At 36.2% G+C, this 14,182-nt stretch overlaps 1 protein-coding gene across 1 annotated transcript in view; it reads right to left on the reverse strand.

Moving 5' to 3' along the window:
• The window catches only part of AQR (aquarius intron-binding spliceosomal factor), a 51,328-nt gene that overhangs the window by 12,233 nt on the left and 24,913 nt on the right, over positions 1-14,182 (reverse strand). Inside the window, exons 21-28 of the mRNA XM_065686537.1 lie at positions 12,998-13,144; positions 12,373-12,442; positions 9,613-9,723; positions 8,679-8,788; positions 5,900-6,035; positions 4,120-4,329; positions 3,176-3,313; positions 2,298-2,369 (exon numbers count right to left, since the gene is read on the reverse strand). Of these exons, the coding sequence (XP_065542609.1) occupies positions 2,298-2,369; positions 3,176-3,313; positions 4,120-4,329; positions 5,900-6,035; positions 8,679-8,788; positions 9,613-9,723; positions 12,373-12,442; positions 12,998-13,144 (994 nt within the window). The remainder of the gene's footprint in view (positions 1-2,297; positions 2,370-3,175; positions 3,314-4,119; positions 4,330-5,899; positions 6,036-8,678; positions 8,789-9,612; positions 9,724-12,372; positions 12,443-12,997; positions 13,145-14,182) is intronic.

Genomic DNA, 14,182 nt, shown 5'->3' on the forward strand with positions numbered 1-14,182 from the left:
ATTTTATTTTTTCCCCTCCCAAAAGGCTACTGCTTTGGAGAAGACCAATTATTCTTCTCTGATCAGCCATTTCAATCTCAAAAAGCTCTGCAAAGAACTGTTTTAAAAAATTTCTTAATCTGAATTGTAAGTGCAAGAAATCAAGTACTACTCTGTAAGCCTAGCCCTTCAGATTTTGTTAAAAAACAGAAAACAAAAAAACCCCTCAATTTTCAAGGTCTATTTTGATAGCTATTGTAAATAAGGTCACAGAATAACACAAACAATATGACTCTGTGATGAAACGGCTAGCTTATGTATTGTTCATGTACACTTAACTTCCCCCCATCAGCCTGATGCATCTGGTTATTCACTCAACCATTTCAAAAACACTCTAAGATGCTTATTTCACTACATCTAATAATTTCATAATCAATGAAAACCATGGTAAAAGCCACACAGAATTTCCTCATTACATAGCATTGCAGTACAATGTTGTGTTACAATTTGTGAGAAGCCTCACGCCAGCAGTTTGCTCTCCAGACACCCAAACAAGATGGACATGTGTTCCTGTTCAGACTTCAGGCAGTATTTGGGGTTTAAAGGATGAATTAGTTGCCTACCTGCTCAGAATTATCAAAAGTCATCAGTCTTTAAACACATCAAGGTGTAAAGTACTACATTTTTATCCCTAAAATCTAAAAACCTAGAGTTAAACAGCAATTGAGAAAAGGAGTTGGGCTTTAAAAGCAACTGAGACGTGCACATTTTTTTGTGTGCTAGGCCCATAGTTACTTCCCTGCAACTGTGTTCTAATATCCACTGGAACAGAGCAAAATGAAAAATTATGAGATACAATTACAAATATATCCAGTATTTCATAGAATTTCTATCACGCCTTTTTTGATACACATTTTCTTTTAGAATGAAAATCAAAAAGCTTGGATGTGGTTTTCTTAGAAGACTTTATTTATTGGTTTTCAATGAAAGTACCTGCTCCAGGCAAAGCTTCTGAAACGAAACTTAATTTTACAATATGAGAATATTAATTTGAGAATATGAAATGCAGACTGCATATTTTTCAGAAAGCCACTAGAGTAAGAATCTTACTGACTTTCCCCACATGGAACTGATTCACAGCTACAGTTTGCCCAGAGCTCCTGAGGGAGGCCATACTTCCAGAGGTGAAATTTTATCTTACAATGACTGGAGATTATGGAGATAGCAGAGCCACAGATGTGCAAAAAGCACATTTTACTTACTTATTAAATCTCCTAGCTCTTAAAAGAGGAGTTACTAAAAGCAACCACAAACAATCTTTACCGGAGGCAAAAAAAAATGTCAAGAAAGTCCAAGCATCTTGAGTTTAGAATGATCAGCGCAAACATTTTTAAGGAAAAGTACTCAACTTCAGAAGCAGCAGTGTTGGCCCTCTATTACAACAATCCCTTATATAACAGAGCTATTGCTACCTGGCTTCTTAAAGACTATGCTATAAATATCCCCTGTTCCATGTTAGCTCCAGTTCCCTTCCTTCCTTCCCTGCATTAGCGGTACCTTTCCAGCTGCAAGACTTTCATTCAACTGTATCACATCTGCATTCCTTTATCTACTAATTGCTTGCTTGCCAAACACAGTACAAGCTGCAGCTTATTCCAGGCTAAATATTTACCAATTAATCAGATAAAAGGTATATAATTATTGGGAAAAAGAAGAAGTAGAACCAGTAATAATTTGTTTTCTTTCTGTAGAGTTGTAACATCAAGTAGAAGGTCTCCTCTCTACCTGGCCCCAGTTTTCCTTGAAGTTGTCTGTGATTGGTATCTCTCTCTGTTAATCCTGACTGAAATTGACCAAACATCACAAGCAGACAGGATGACACACAACAATTAAAAATTAAAAAACCTTACACTCCTTGGTAAACAAAACCCTTACTTAATAGCCCTTATTTAAATTTTAACAATTTTTTCAATCAGAAATAATCACTATTAAATGACAAAGAATATAACGAAGCTATGACTACTTTACATAAAATATCTTCACTTTTTTATTTTCAAAACAAAAGCCTGCTAATCCTACTATTTAGTCAATAAAACCAACATATCTGGAACTATTGGCTTACTCCATATCATCAAAACCCAAGGATAAGCAACTGATGTAGTGCAAAGTGAAAGTTCTTGCTGTCCACTCACACGGCAAGTATCAGTCCTAGGTTACTTTCATGCACAAGATATTTTCCTTTAAATATTCCGTATTGTTCAAGAACACAGACTTTCATTTAACATTTTTTGTAATATATTTTACGATTCAGGTCTAACCTGCAGCAAGAGAGGTATAAAAGTTTCTATCTCCAGAATCTGAGCAGACTCTTCCATTAAGATGTTGTCATACTGAGGGGAAAAAACAAAACAAAGAGATATGTCCATCAGGCAAGTAATACAAATTTATAGTTATTCAGCCTAGAATAAAGAATACATCAACTAGTCATTTGATTTTTGACAGGTGGAACAGTTACAGCAGGATTTTACCTCAGGCAAAATATCAGTATTACCAAAACTAAATGTCAGAGGGTAAAATCCTACCACATCAATAGCAGATCTATCTGTACCAACCAATCAGGGCTTACATTCAGAAGGAATCCATGACTGAATCATGACATGCTTCCCACATCACACAACCCATCCAGAAAAGCTTTCTGCAGTGGATCAAACTATGTTGGTACCCTTGCACTGAAGCAGAAAAAGAGTGCTTTTGTGATCCAATACAGGGCATTATCAGAGAAAAAATAATACTAAAAGTTATTGGTGGTTGGCTACTGTCACATACAAGTTTGTACTAAATTAATACCTATGGCTAATACTGTAGAGTGAGAACAGCATTGCATCATAGTACCTTTTCATCAAATCGTTCGTTTTTTAGGTGAATTTATAAAGGCCATGTTTTTTTCCCCCCAATTCTGCCTTTATTTTATTAATCATATCACTGCAGATCATCATCTACACTATTAAGCATTTTTTAATATAAGTAACTTAGAAGTGATCTCATTTTTTACTTAATTTTTTCTTCAGTAAAATTAAAAATTGAAACATACTGGTTAAAAAAAAAAAAAAAAAGGCAACTCAACCTAGTTGCCTAGATTTAGTACAAACAAGTTAATTCAAGAGAGGGTGGGGACCAAAACAAAAAAAATCATTACTTTGAAACCTAATTCAACCAGGTCGTGTCGTTTCAGAGCAGCATGAGTACAAGTCATGGCAATGATTTTTGCTTCTTTCACCAACAGGTATTTGGATCTATCCAGGCCACTGCGGAGAAGTTCAAATGCTCTGAATTCCTATGCAAGAGAAGAAAACTGTGAAAGTCAGAATACAAAAAATTATTCCTTATAAAATGTATCCACTTCAACTATCTGGCCACCTTCTTAATATAATTAGGCAAGAAAGTTCTGAAGGTACCTGCTGTTAGCATTAAAAATTATTCAAAATGGGATTGCTAAACTTGGAAATCATAGTATTTCAAAAAACAATCTTTTAAACAAAAAAAATAATTCTGCAATTTGTGTGCATATACAAATTTGCAGACCAATTCAACCAATTCTGAGGAACCCGCTCAGAATCCCCCAAAATTCTGTTGTACTGTATCATCTTGTTTTCCACTATAACAACACATCAAATTCAGTATTAGAAGACCATTTAAGTTAATATAACTGAATGATACACAGACCACCTTTACCCAGACTTTTAAAAGCCTCTAAAGCAATTCTGTGAAAAACAGAAGATAGTCCATTTAAATTACTTCTAGGTTATCTGATTAAAGGCAACTCACTGTAAACGCAAAGACCCTGTGAGGATCAGAGGAGCAGTGATAGGCAAACCAACCCTAGTAACCTATTCAATGAAAACGGAACACCCACAATGGCTGCTTCCTAAGATCAAAATTAAACAAATTAGACCTTTGTGCCTGTTGTGAAACTTGTCAGTATTACCCAAAGGTGGAAATTCTCACCTGAGCAGCTAATAAAGCTGCCTAGAGTTATATACTACTTGGAAGATATCGGGCAAAGGAGAATTTTGGAAGTGTGTAAAGTTTTTTTTATAGGATTAGCCAGATACACCTACCTTTAACAGTTACATGCCTTACCTCAAGCTGAGTGAATATTTTCTTAACATGTCTAAAACACCCTTCAGCAATTTCCATATCTTCTTCATAGGATTTGCCTTTGAAAACTGGTTGAGGAGCATTTGCAAAATATTGGTGAAAAGGAAAGAAACTGGAGACATCCGTAACATCTGGCACTTTTCCACCCTTAACTTTCACTTTGCTGATATACTCCTCCCAACGAGACATTACCTATGACAAACAGAAGTGTCATATTGACATGTTTTAATATCAAAGTCATTGGCAAGGTATAGTCTTGCACACACGGTATGAAGAAAAATTATCACAAAAGCAAGGTATGTCTAAATTGGCACTTGAACTTGTATCAGGACAATGGTTTTGAAGCTGTGGTGGGTTGACTTGACTTGGGGAAAACTGATTTATTTCCAATTAAAGATGGAGTACAATGGTGAGAAACATACAGAACCAAACCCACCTTTCTTCTCCACCCCCTCTTTCTTCCCAGGTTCAATTTCACTCCTTCATTCCCAGCTTTTCTACCTCCTCCCCACCCTGAACAGTGCAGGAGGAATGGGGCTCTGTCACTCAAGTTTGTAGCACTGCATCTTTCCCACCTCACACATTTCCCACTGCTCTGACATGGGCTTTCTACAGGCTGCAGCTTCAGGGCATATTCACCTGTTCTAGCATGGGGTCCTCCACTGGCTGCGGTGTGGCTATCTGCTCTGACACAGTCCTCCATCGGCTGGAAGGGGACAACCTGCTTTGCCATGGTCCTCTCCACGAGGTATGGGGGAATCTCTGTTCCTGCTCCTCCTTTTCCTTCTGACCTTGGTGTGTGTGGTTGTTTCCCATACTTCCCTCTCTGCCCCAGGTGCTGCACAGTGGTTTTTGACTTTTTCTCAAAGATGCTTTTACAGAGTCACCACCAGTGTCGCTGATGGGCTCCGTTTCAGCCAGCAGTGGGTCCATTTGAGCTGGCTGTGTCCAGCACTGGGCAGTCCCATGCCTCTTCTCAGAGATTATACTTGCAGATCACATCTGTTAAAATCTTGCACATAAACCCAGTACAGAAAGAATTTCCTGATTACCTCCACTTAGAGTAGTTTGGTTGAAACACCAAGTGGGAGTCCTCTGGGAGGAAACTGAACCAAAAGATGAGCTCTGCCAGTGCTCCTAGCATTCTCCAACACCTAATGTCCATTTAAGGTTTAGGCCCATGCTACAAGCTAGCCCCGAGTAAATTCAGTAAAAACACACACAGTGTATGCATTTGATCCTAAGTACCAGTCTATAAATCCATTTAAGCCACATCAACTGCTAACATAGACCATGTCACTGAAAAATACACACAAGGGAAATCAGGGATGTACAATACACAGAAAATGTGGTTTTTATACTGCACATCTGATTTCATGCTGGCATTTAATGACATAAAAGCATTTTAAAGCAGGACCATCAAGTAACTGCTCTAATGCTTGTCCAAAATGTAAAGTAGACCACATATTTTTCCATCTGAAGGAGAAACTTCAGGTTAGAATCTTTGCCAGTAGCCATGAAGAACAGCACTGCTAGCCTTTTAATTGGTGTGTCATCATGCAGGCATTAAAACAATAGCAATACAAGTAACTAATGCTACAATTACAGCGCTAGCTGCTATTGTATTTTAAATCACCAAAGAAAATGTGGTTTGCTTTGGGTTTTTTTTAGACTCAATTTTGAAAATTCACTCAAATTTTTACAAATTGTTTCATAACACACTGAGGTCATACAGTCTCTGTAGAAGGATTTTAGTCCTTACTTGGTATAAGAAAAAGTGGCCAGCTGTTTCACAAGTGTAGGAAACATCTCCTGGGACTCCAAGACTCTCTTGCAATCGTCCAACTTCCCGTAGAAGTTCAAGTCTTCGAGCCAGCACGTAATTAACTCTTCCATACCTACAAAATGGATTAAACAACATAATTTGTATTTAAATGTAGCTAATTCAAACAGGTTTATTTTAAGTATCATGAGAGATCACACACCAAACACCACCCACCCTCAAAAAAGACAACCCACAACTACTAGCTAGTCCCAAAACCCAAGAATATGCTACATGCTGACTGTTCTAGCAGTTGAGCCCAAACAATTTACAAAGCCATGTAAGAGCCATTACTGTCATTACTGTACAGTTCTTTTTATCCTATCGCTTCAACAAAAGCTTCTTAAGTGTTAGTAAAACATTCTTGTGATGTATCTGTAAAGTAGAAAAAGTATTACTTACAGTATATTGTATAGGAGCAACCAGTCCACTACATGTTACATAAACACAACCAAGTTATACAAGTCTATGGACCTCCATAAACAGAATAGATACCCAGAGTTTCAGTATGGCAAGGCTGAATTCCTTTGACAATATACAAAATTTCTTGTAGTAACACTTGGCCCACCATAACAGACAGGTTTCCATCCACACATAGGATACCTACGTACCTGACACACGTTGTGCTCATAGCTGCATGCTGAATGACTTTGTAAGTTATTTGTAAGTTTGTAACTTACTCCTTCCATTCTTCCTCCTCTTACAAAATTCGAGGCCAATTTTTTTTCTTTATAAATCAATTTCTTTAATCCATGCACTCCCCCCCACCCTCCCAGAAGCAGTACAAAACCAACATAAATTAATCTATGGATCACATTTTCTATAAAAGAAAACGGATTAAAAAAGTATACCAACAGGTGAAATTAAAGAAATGAGAGGAACAGGACACTTTCTTTTAAAAACACATATGCGGTTAAAAGCTCAAATAAAAACGTCAGTATGACACTTTCACGAATAAAGGCTAACTTTTAAGCTCTTATTAAGCTTACTAGCAATAAAATATACTTTCTGCACAAAAAGAAAACCCAACAGACACAATCCCTGCTCATCACAATGGGTTCTATTGTCCTGTTTAGAAGGGTGAGAGTAGTTAAAACTGGAGATTTGAATTTACTAAGAAACAACTGACTATGATATTGTTGACAACTGGAATAAAACAAGTTTCTTGGGAACTATGACGGTTTAAGATCCTTGGAGTACTAAATATTTTTTTCATCTTCAACAAACCCAATCCATTATAATTACAAGTGACTGCAACCAGTTGTTTGGGTTTTTTTTCCCCCTCACACTTCCAATGTCCTCTTGCTCCTCACAACATGTTCTCTTTTATGACACCCTCATTCATTGCTACAAAAGTTTCTTTGGTTGTGATTCCCTTTGTGTTTAAGGGACAGTACCAGTTTAATGGGCTCCCGTCCACCTTACATTCTTATATCCCTCTCCTGCTTTGCTGTGCCTGCAGAAGGAGCAAAAAATGAACACTACGCTTGCAAGCAGCGGAAATTCTTTAGGCAGTATTGTGACCTCTAAAGCAGCCTGACTCAGAAAAACATGAAAATCAGAAGCAAACAAACATCAGGCATATGAGAAATAAACTTCTCTTCTCACAGTACTGCAGCCCACCTTCATGTATCTTGCTCAACCCTTATCCTCCCTCCCAAACTGCCAGAACCCTTAGAACTTGCAGTAATGTCCCATAGGTCTGGCGTTACCTTGAAAAGAATGAAAACACACAATACAGAGTGCCTCGAAGAAAACTTTTTAATGATGAGCATTACTATTCCGGGAATATACTTAACTCTGGCTATTACTAAATAAGTATCTGCCATGCCATCATTTCACTAAGATTTTGGCTATCAGATTTCTGGAATAATTTGAGCATGTTAAAGCATTCAAATTTATTCAGAAAAGACCACAAGGTATTTATTTTGCTAAATGAAATGCAACTATGCACATGTGGGTAGTTTCTAGTCACTTTATCTAATTTTTACTACAGCTTCTGAAGTCAAAGTATTGCTATAACAATCCACTGCTGGACAGTTCAGTTATTTCCAGTGCCTGACCATTATATCCCTGCTTACATTGATGAATGTATGTAATCCTACTGACGTCAACTGGAGTAACACGTAACAAACATACTAATATTTACAAGGACAGGGTCTTAAGCCTTTCGACTGATAGAATTAATAGCTTTCCTTATATTTGTGTTCTCCAAAACATGTTATTTACCAATGAAGTAAGTGACTCTGCATTAAAGCAATACACTAAAGAATTAAAACCATAAAGTTGAATTTCATGTTTGTATTTATTAATGCCATACACACCATGCCAGAAGAAGTGATATATTGGCACAAAAAATTCACAACTGCAGAAACCTACTTTTCTCTCACAAAACACATGAATTCTATAAAGTGTGTATGGGCCCAAAATATATTGAGCTACTTTTACTTAAGCAGTTGAGTTTGTGAACATGCCTGATTCTGCCTTTAGATTGTTAAAGGGAACAGTTTCTCTACTAAATAATAACCAAAAATTACTTAACTCTGTATTGAAAGCAGATGCAGTCTGCATTACTGGGATTCAACAATATGACGAGAAAGGCAAAACTTGTCAAGCACAGCTCCTTGCTCATTTACAAGGGGGGCAGAATGGATTCAATGCATACATCTTGCTACAATATTTATGTAAATGAGTTTATCATTAGCACCTCCTTTCTCACCTGCTGAAATCTTTCTCTGTCTCTAATTCCTCTTCTCCATGACCCAGACGCAGAAGGTGGCGCTCGTCAATGTCTAGAGCCATGATTTTTTCAAACAGCTGGTTCAAGGCCTAAAGATTGACAAGAACAGGAGAAAAGGTAGTTTTTAGAAGTTCAGAAGCTCTTGCAGGCGAAAACTAAATAATTACTTGTAAGCCAGCTAGGAAACAATGCCTATATTTTGGAATAAATGGGAGCAAAAGAAAACATGAAGTTAATACTGAAATTAGAGCTCTTTATCTTGACAATAGGGAAATTAGCCTACCAAAACTCTAGTGTATTCATACTTTATAATAATTAAATTTGATTTTACATTTCTAAAACAATTTTAAAATGTCATGCTATCCTGTAATTAATTTACTTGCTAAAGCTATCATTTTTATAAACTGTCTCAAGAGGCACACTGGATTTTGTGACACGACTAAATGACTCAGATTTTACAGTACATGAGAAAAGTGTGATCTGGTACTGACTGTCAGGTGCTGTGACTATTCCACATGGATAAGTAAATTTTGCTGAACCCAACTTTAAGGTGTGCTACATCTCCTGCCTTAAACTCTCCAATAAGCTGTTCTTAAACTCTTCTCTGCCTTAAACAGCTTAGTATCAACTGTCCAATTCAGTGTATTCCAAAGGACTAAGCCTGTAAGCACTGGATCACCAGGTTATGAAGCAAACAATAAATATGAGTGACCTCCACTTGTACTTCAAGTCAGGACTACAAACCTGAAATTCAAAAAAATGAATTTCACACTGTGAAACTGGCAAAACCACATACAAGCAAACTGAAGTTTTCATTGTTAAAAGACAACTGCAATCCCAAACCTACTGATCTCAATACCTGCTGGTTTTGATTTTAATTACAGGAAAACTTCATACATGACTGACACTTTACCTGATTAGAGTGGGTAACTATAAGAGTCCTTTGTTCTGGGAAATTATGATAAAGATTGGATATTATCTGAACTGCTACATCAGTTTTTCCAGTACCAGGTGGACCCACTACCTAAAACCAAAGCAAAACAAAAAATTAAAACAAACAAAAAAAAAAACACCCCCAAAACTCCCAAAAAATAAAAATCAACACACAATTTATCAGGATATCGCAGAATACAGAACTATAGCCAGCTGGGAAGAAAACAGAACAATCTCACAGGACACTGACATCATACATTAATGACAACAAACAAAAAATCTTCTGTTTTATGTAAAATTGCTTGCTGGCTTCTACGATCTTCAAGAACATGTATAAACAACATGAAAGACATAGGCTAATGCTGATTCCTGCCTAGGAGGAATACAGTAATCCAGCAATTTCTGCCTTTTGTGAACTTCAAGAACAAATACAATATATCATAAAAGACTTCACTCAGTTAGGCAGATTCCTGCCTAAGAGGAATATAGTAACCCAGCATCTGAAGTATTATTCTGTTTCGCAACCCATGAAAACAGACCTCAGAGAAAAAAAGGCTGTTTAGCCTCAGGTCAGGATAAACATAGGGGAAACTCAGGGAGGGGGGGTGGGGGGGCACAGAGTGGGGAGAATAAGGTGAGGCAGATAAAAAGAACACAGGGGAAAAAAAAAAAAAAGTCCATTCTTTTATATACCTCAAAAATGTACAACTGATGACCTAGAAGTGATACTGACAGTTAATATTTATATAGGCTCAATTATACCAACGTTAAAAAATTGACACCTGAGACATTTTAAAGGTATCAAAGTATTACAGAGCATCTCAACATAATTTGTTCAGCATTAAGAAACACAAAACAGCAGGTTGCATATGTCTTTAGAGAAAATTAAAAACTGTTATGAAATCACACTTGATTTAAGGAATCTCACTGATCACAGGACTCAAATGCAAGCAGCACTGTAGTTGTCAAAAATACTGCACAGAAATATATGGCATAATGAAAAAAAATAAAACATAGGCCTATATCACATAACTGTTTTCTCAGTCTGCCTTCTTTCTTCTGCCTGCAAAACAGTGGGGGAGGAAAAAAAAACCCCAAAAAAACACCACCACAAAAAACTAAAGGAATTAAAAAATTTCAGATATCCTCATAACCAAAAATCCAATTTTGTCATTTGTTTTCCCTTGTGACCTCTAACTTCTTAAAATACCAACAAATGCAGTTTTAGTAAAAAAGTCCAAATTATATAACAACTCTCTTCTCAAGTATTTAGGAAAGTTGATGGAGTACCAGGCACAGGAAGTTACTTTTCTTCTTTACAGTCCTCCAAAAGTGAGGTAGATGGTAGTTTATAGTGCATTACATATACACTTGCATTTGAAGGCCATTATTGGAGAAAAAAAACATTAAATGATACAAATAACAGCATGCAATGATATTTAAAACTTAAAGAAGACAAAAATAAAAACAAGGGGACTCGGAGACCTCCTCTCTAGTACTCTGGATGTTAATTATATACTACAAAATGGTAATTAAGATTTTAATTTCCCAGTTTTCTCTCCTATTAACAATACTACTGATATGAAACATATTGGCATAGGTGTTCTTGGACAAGCACTCCAATTATGTAAAATCCAGCAGTTCAAATCATTCCAAAATACCACTTCCAACACTGTTTAATAACCAAATGTAAAGCATTGTGGCATTTTCACAGCATTAAAAAAAAAAAAAACCAACAACAAACCAAAACAAAAAACTGACCTCTCATTCCTGAATAGTCCTTAAAGATGAAATTCTAGTAACAACCAGAAAGTTCTGGTGTGCTATACTAGAAAACATATCATACTCAAAAACACTGCCAAGAATCAATACCATTCTACTGAAGTTTATTTTTTCCTCTGACTTGCATCTTTTGTGTGCTAGCTTCAGAGAGTATAAGGAGTCATAAAACATAACGAGGAAGTGACAAGGAAAAGCATGATACTAATGAATACCAATACAAAATCTAAAAATTAGCATTATTGCCAATATAGATCAAGAAGAAATTAAAAGCATCAGAGAGAAGTCATTCAAATATTCCACTGCATCACTACAAGGACGGACTGCACTCCATTGTTGGACAGGTACTTGTAGTCAAAGTCTAACTGAGCGCAGTAAATTTTAAAGACCTTTGCAGAAATTCACTGATAACAAATTATTTTCATAACAAATCTACCACTTTGGTTTGGTTTGTAACTTCTTAGTTCTAGAATTCATTAGGATATAAAAGGATGGCACATTACATGAGAGAGCAGAAAAAAGGTCCCTGAAGACAATTCAATGAACTTCATTTCCTTTAATGGAGACAGATGAAACTAAAAATGATGCAAGTAATCCAAACAAGCCAAAAATGACAGACATGCCAAAAACTTTTCAGTCTAAAACTAGCAATCCAACCACTGAAAAAGTAAACTCAGTTGTTGCAGAAAGTCGTCAGCTACTGAAACACAGTATACAGTTACACATCGAGTACGTTTCTGTATGATTTTGTGATGATGGGAGGATGTTGAACATTTGTATAAATGTTCAACATTTATAATATATAAATGACATTTTTATGTGATTTTTTTCATATTTTTAAACTATTACTAGAAGTGACCCCAGCAAGACTACAGAAATAGGCATTACTGGTATTTCACTGCATGTGCCTAAAGCCAGAATCACATAAATAAGAGCATGAAATCCTTAAAAATATTCTTACCATGGTTAGCCCAGGCTGCATTCCCGCACGTATAGCTTCAATCTGAGTTTGGGTAAATTGAATAGTATTGCTGTAACAAAGCAAAACAAGATCAGAGAACTGACAGATTTTGCCAACTGTTTTCATAAGAGCAATTGTTTTTACCAAGTTTGATTTAAATTAATTGGCTATATGTTTCTCCAGAACTGTATGCTTGCAAACTTATAGAAGTTAACTATCCTCTTTATAGATATGATAAACCTGCAATTTCGAAGCAAGACAGTAAATCATATCGTCCACACAACAACAAAATCATCCCACCTAAAAAGCTGTCTGTCTTTAGTTTCTGTCATTTGCAGAGAATGCTGTAGAATTCTTTAGGTATGATTCTCCTAGTATTTGAAGACCTGACACAACACCAAAAGACAGTACGTCTCCTTGTTCTTCAAGGGAATTTTTTAACAGAGAAATGATAAAAGAATAGTTTGATTTAAATGTGAAACAAAACAGTCTCATATTCAAACGTTTCTTCGGTAATGAAAACAAGATGTTTCATTTATGATCAACAATACTTTTCATGTATTCCTCAAAATTAACAACTATGCATGTTTTACCATTTGTAAATAAGTTCTCGTCTACTGATTACCGTTTTGGCTGATTATATGGATATGGTCCCCTGTTTGGAATGACATGAGGCTCTACAATCAGTGTTTTAGCTTCTTCAGGTTTTTCTTCATTCCCATCCTCTTCTTTTCTTTTCTTTCCTTTACCTCCCATTATAGGGAAAGTTATCCTGTAACATATAATTTAAGGCTATGCTTCAACACATTCACTATGATACCATACTGCTTTAGAAGTTTATACAGAAAGACTTTTATCACGATTACAACAAACTTTCACACAATAGGGGAAAAAGAGTTGCAAATGTGGATAAAGAAAGAAATGACAAATAAATTGATGAAGCAGATCTTAACAAAACATATTTGACAAGAAGTATGCCAAAAGTCTTCTTCACATAGCTTGAAAAGCCAGGATCAGTGCTGAGAGCCAGCTGGAAAAAACACTGAAGACAGAAAGTTCGTAAATGAAAATGGAAGAGACAGGAGTAAAGTTGCAATAGAAAGCCATCGGCACTGTTCAACAGTAGTAACTTGATTTTGTTCTAGAACTGATGCTTTTTTCTTTTTTTAAACACAAGATACGTCCATGTTCTCAACTGCTCCAACACATGAAGCATTTTATCCTCCCTTTTCAATACTTTTTATAGCCTTCTGCATCATATGTTACCAAGCTTCTCCAACTTGGAAACAAGTCATAGTGAATTCCAATGGCTATCCAATTATCTTCAGACAACAATGCAGACATCTTTAACAGCAGTAACCTCTTTGCCTCTACAGGACAAATGCAGCAGTAGGAAGACCAATAGCTCTTCATAAACAGGAATATCTGTATTTTAACCTACGAACTGAAAATGAACACTAGTTCATCATGGTAAATGGTGGATGCTATCCTGTCTTAATACCTTCATACTATTTTTATACAATTATATACTGTTAGTACCTCTGCTGCACATATTCTACATGCAGGGTTTCAAAAGCAGCATGAAAGATTACCTTCCTGTTTTTCTAGATTCCGTGCAGAGGGAAAAGACATCTTTTCCCTCATCAGTCAAATCAACTCATTTAAAAGGAAAAGTATTTCAGTTCTCACTGAAGCGTATGAGGAGTTCCACCACAGAACAATCAAGTCTTAAAAATGCTGGACAACAGCAACAATGAAACAAAATATGTAAATCTCATTTAGTAGGCACAAAAGTAGGCATCCTATTTCA

The sequence above is a fragment of the Lathamus discolor genome, chromosome 6 (assembly GCF_037157495.1).
Source record: "Lathamus discolor isolate bLatDis1 chromosome 6, bLatDis1.hap1, whole genome shotgun sequence".
Taxonomy (NCBI): Eukaryota; Metazoa; Chordata; class Aves; order Psittaciformes; family Psittacidae; genus Lathamus; species Lathamus discolor.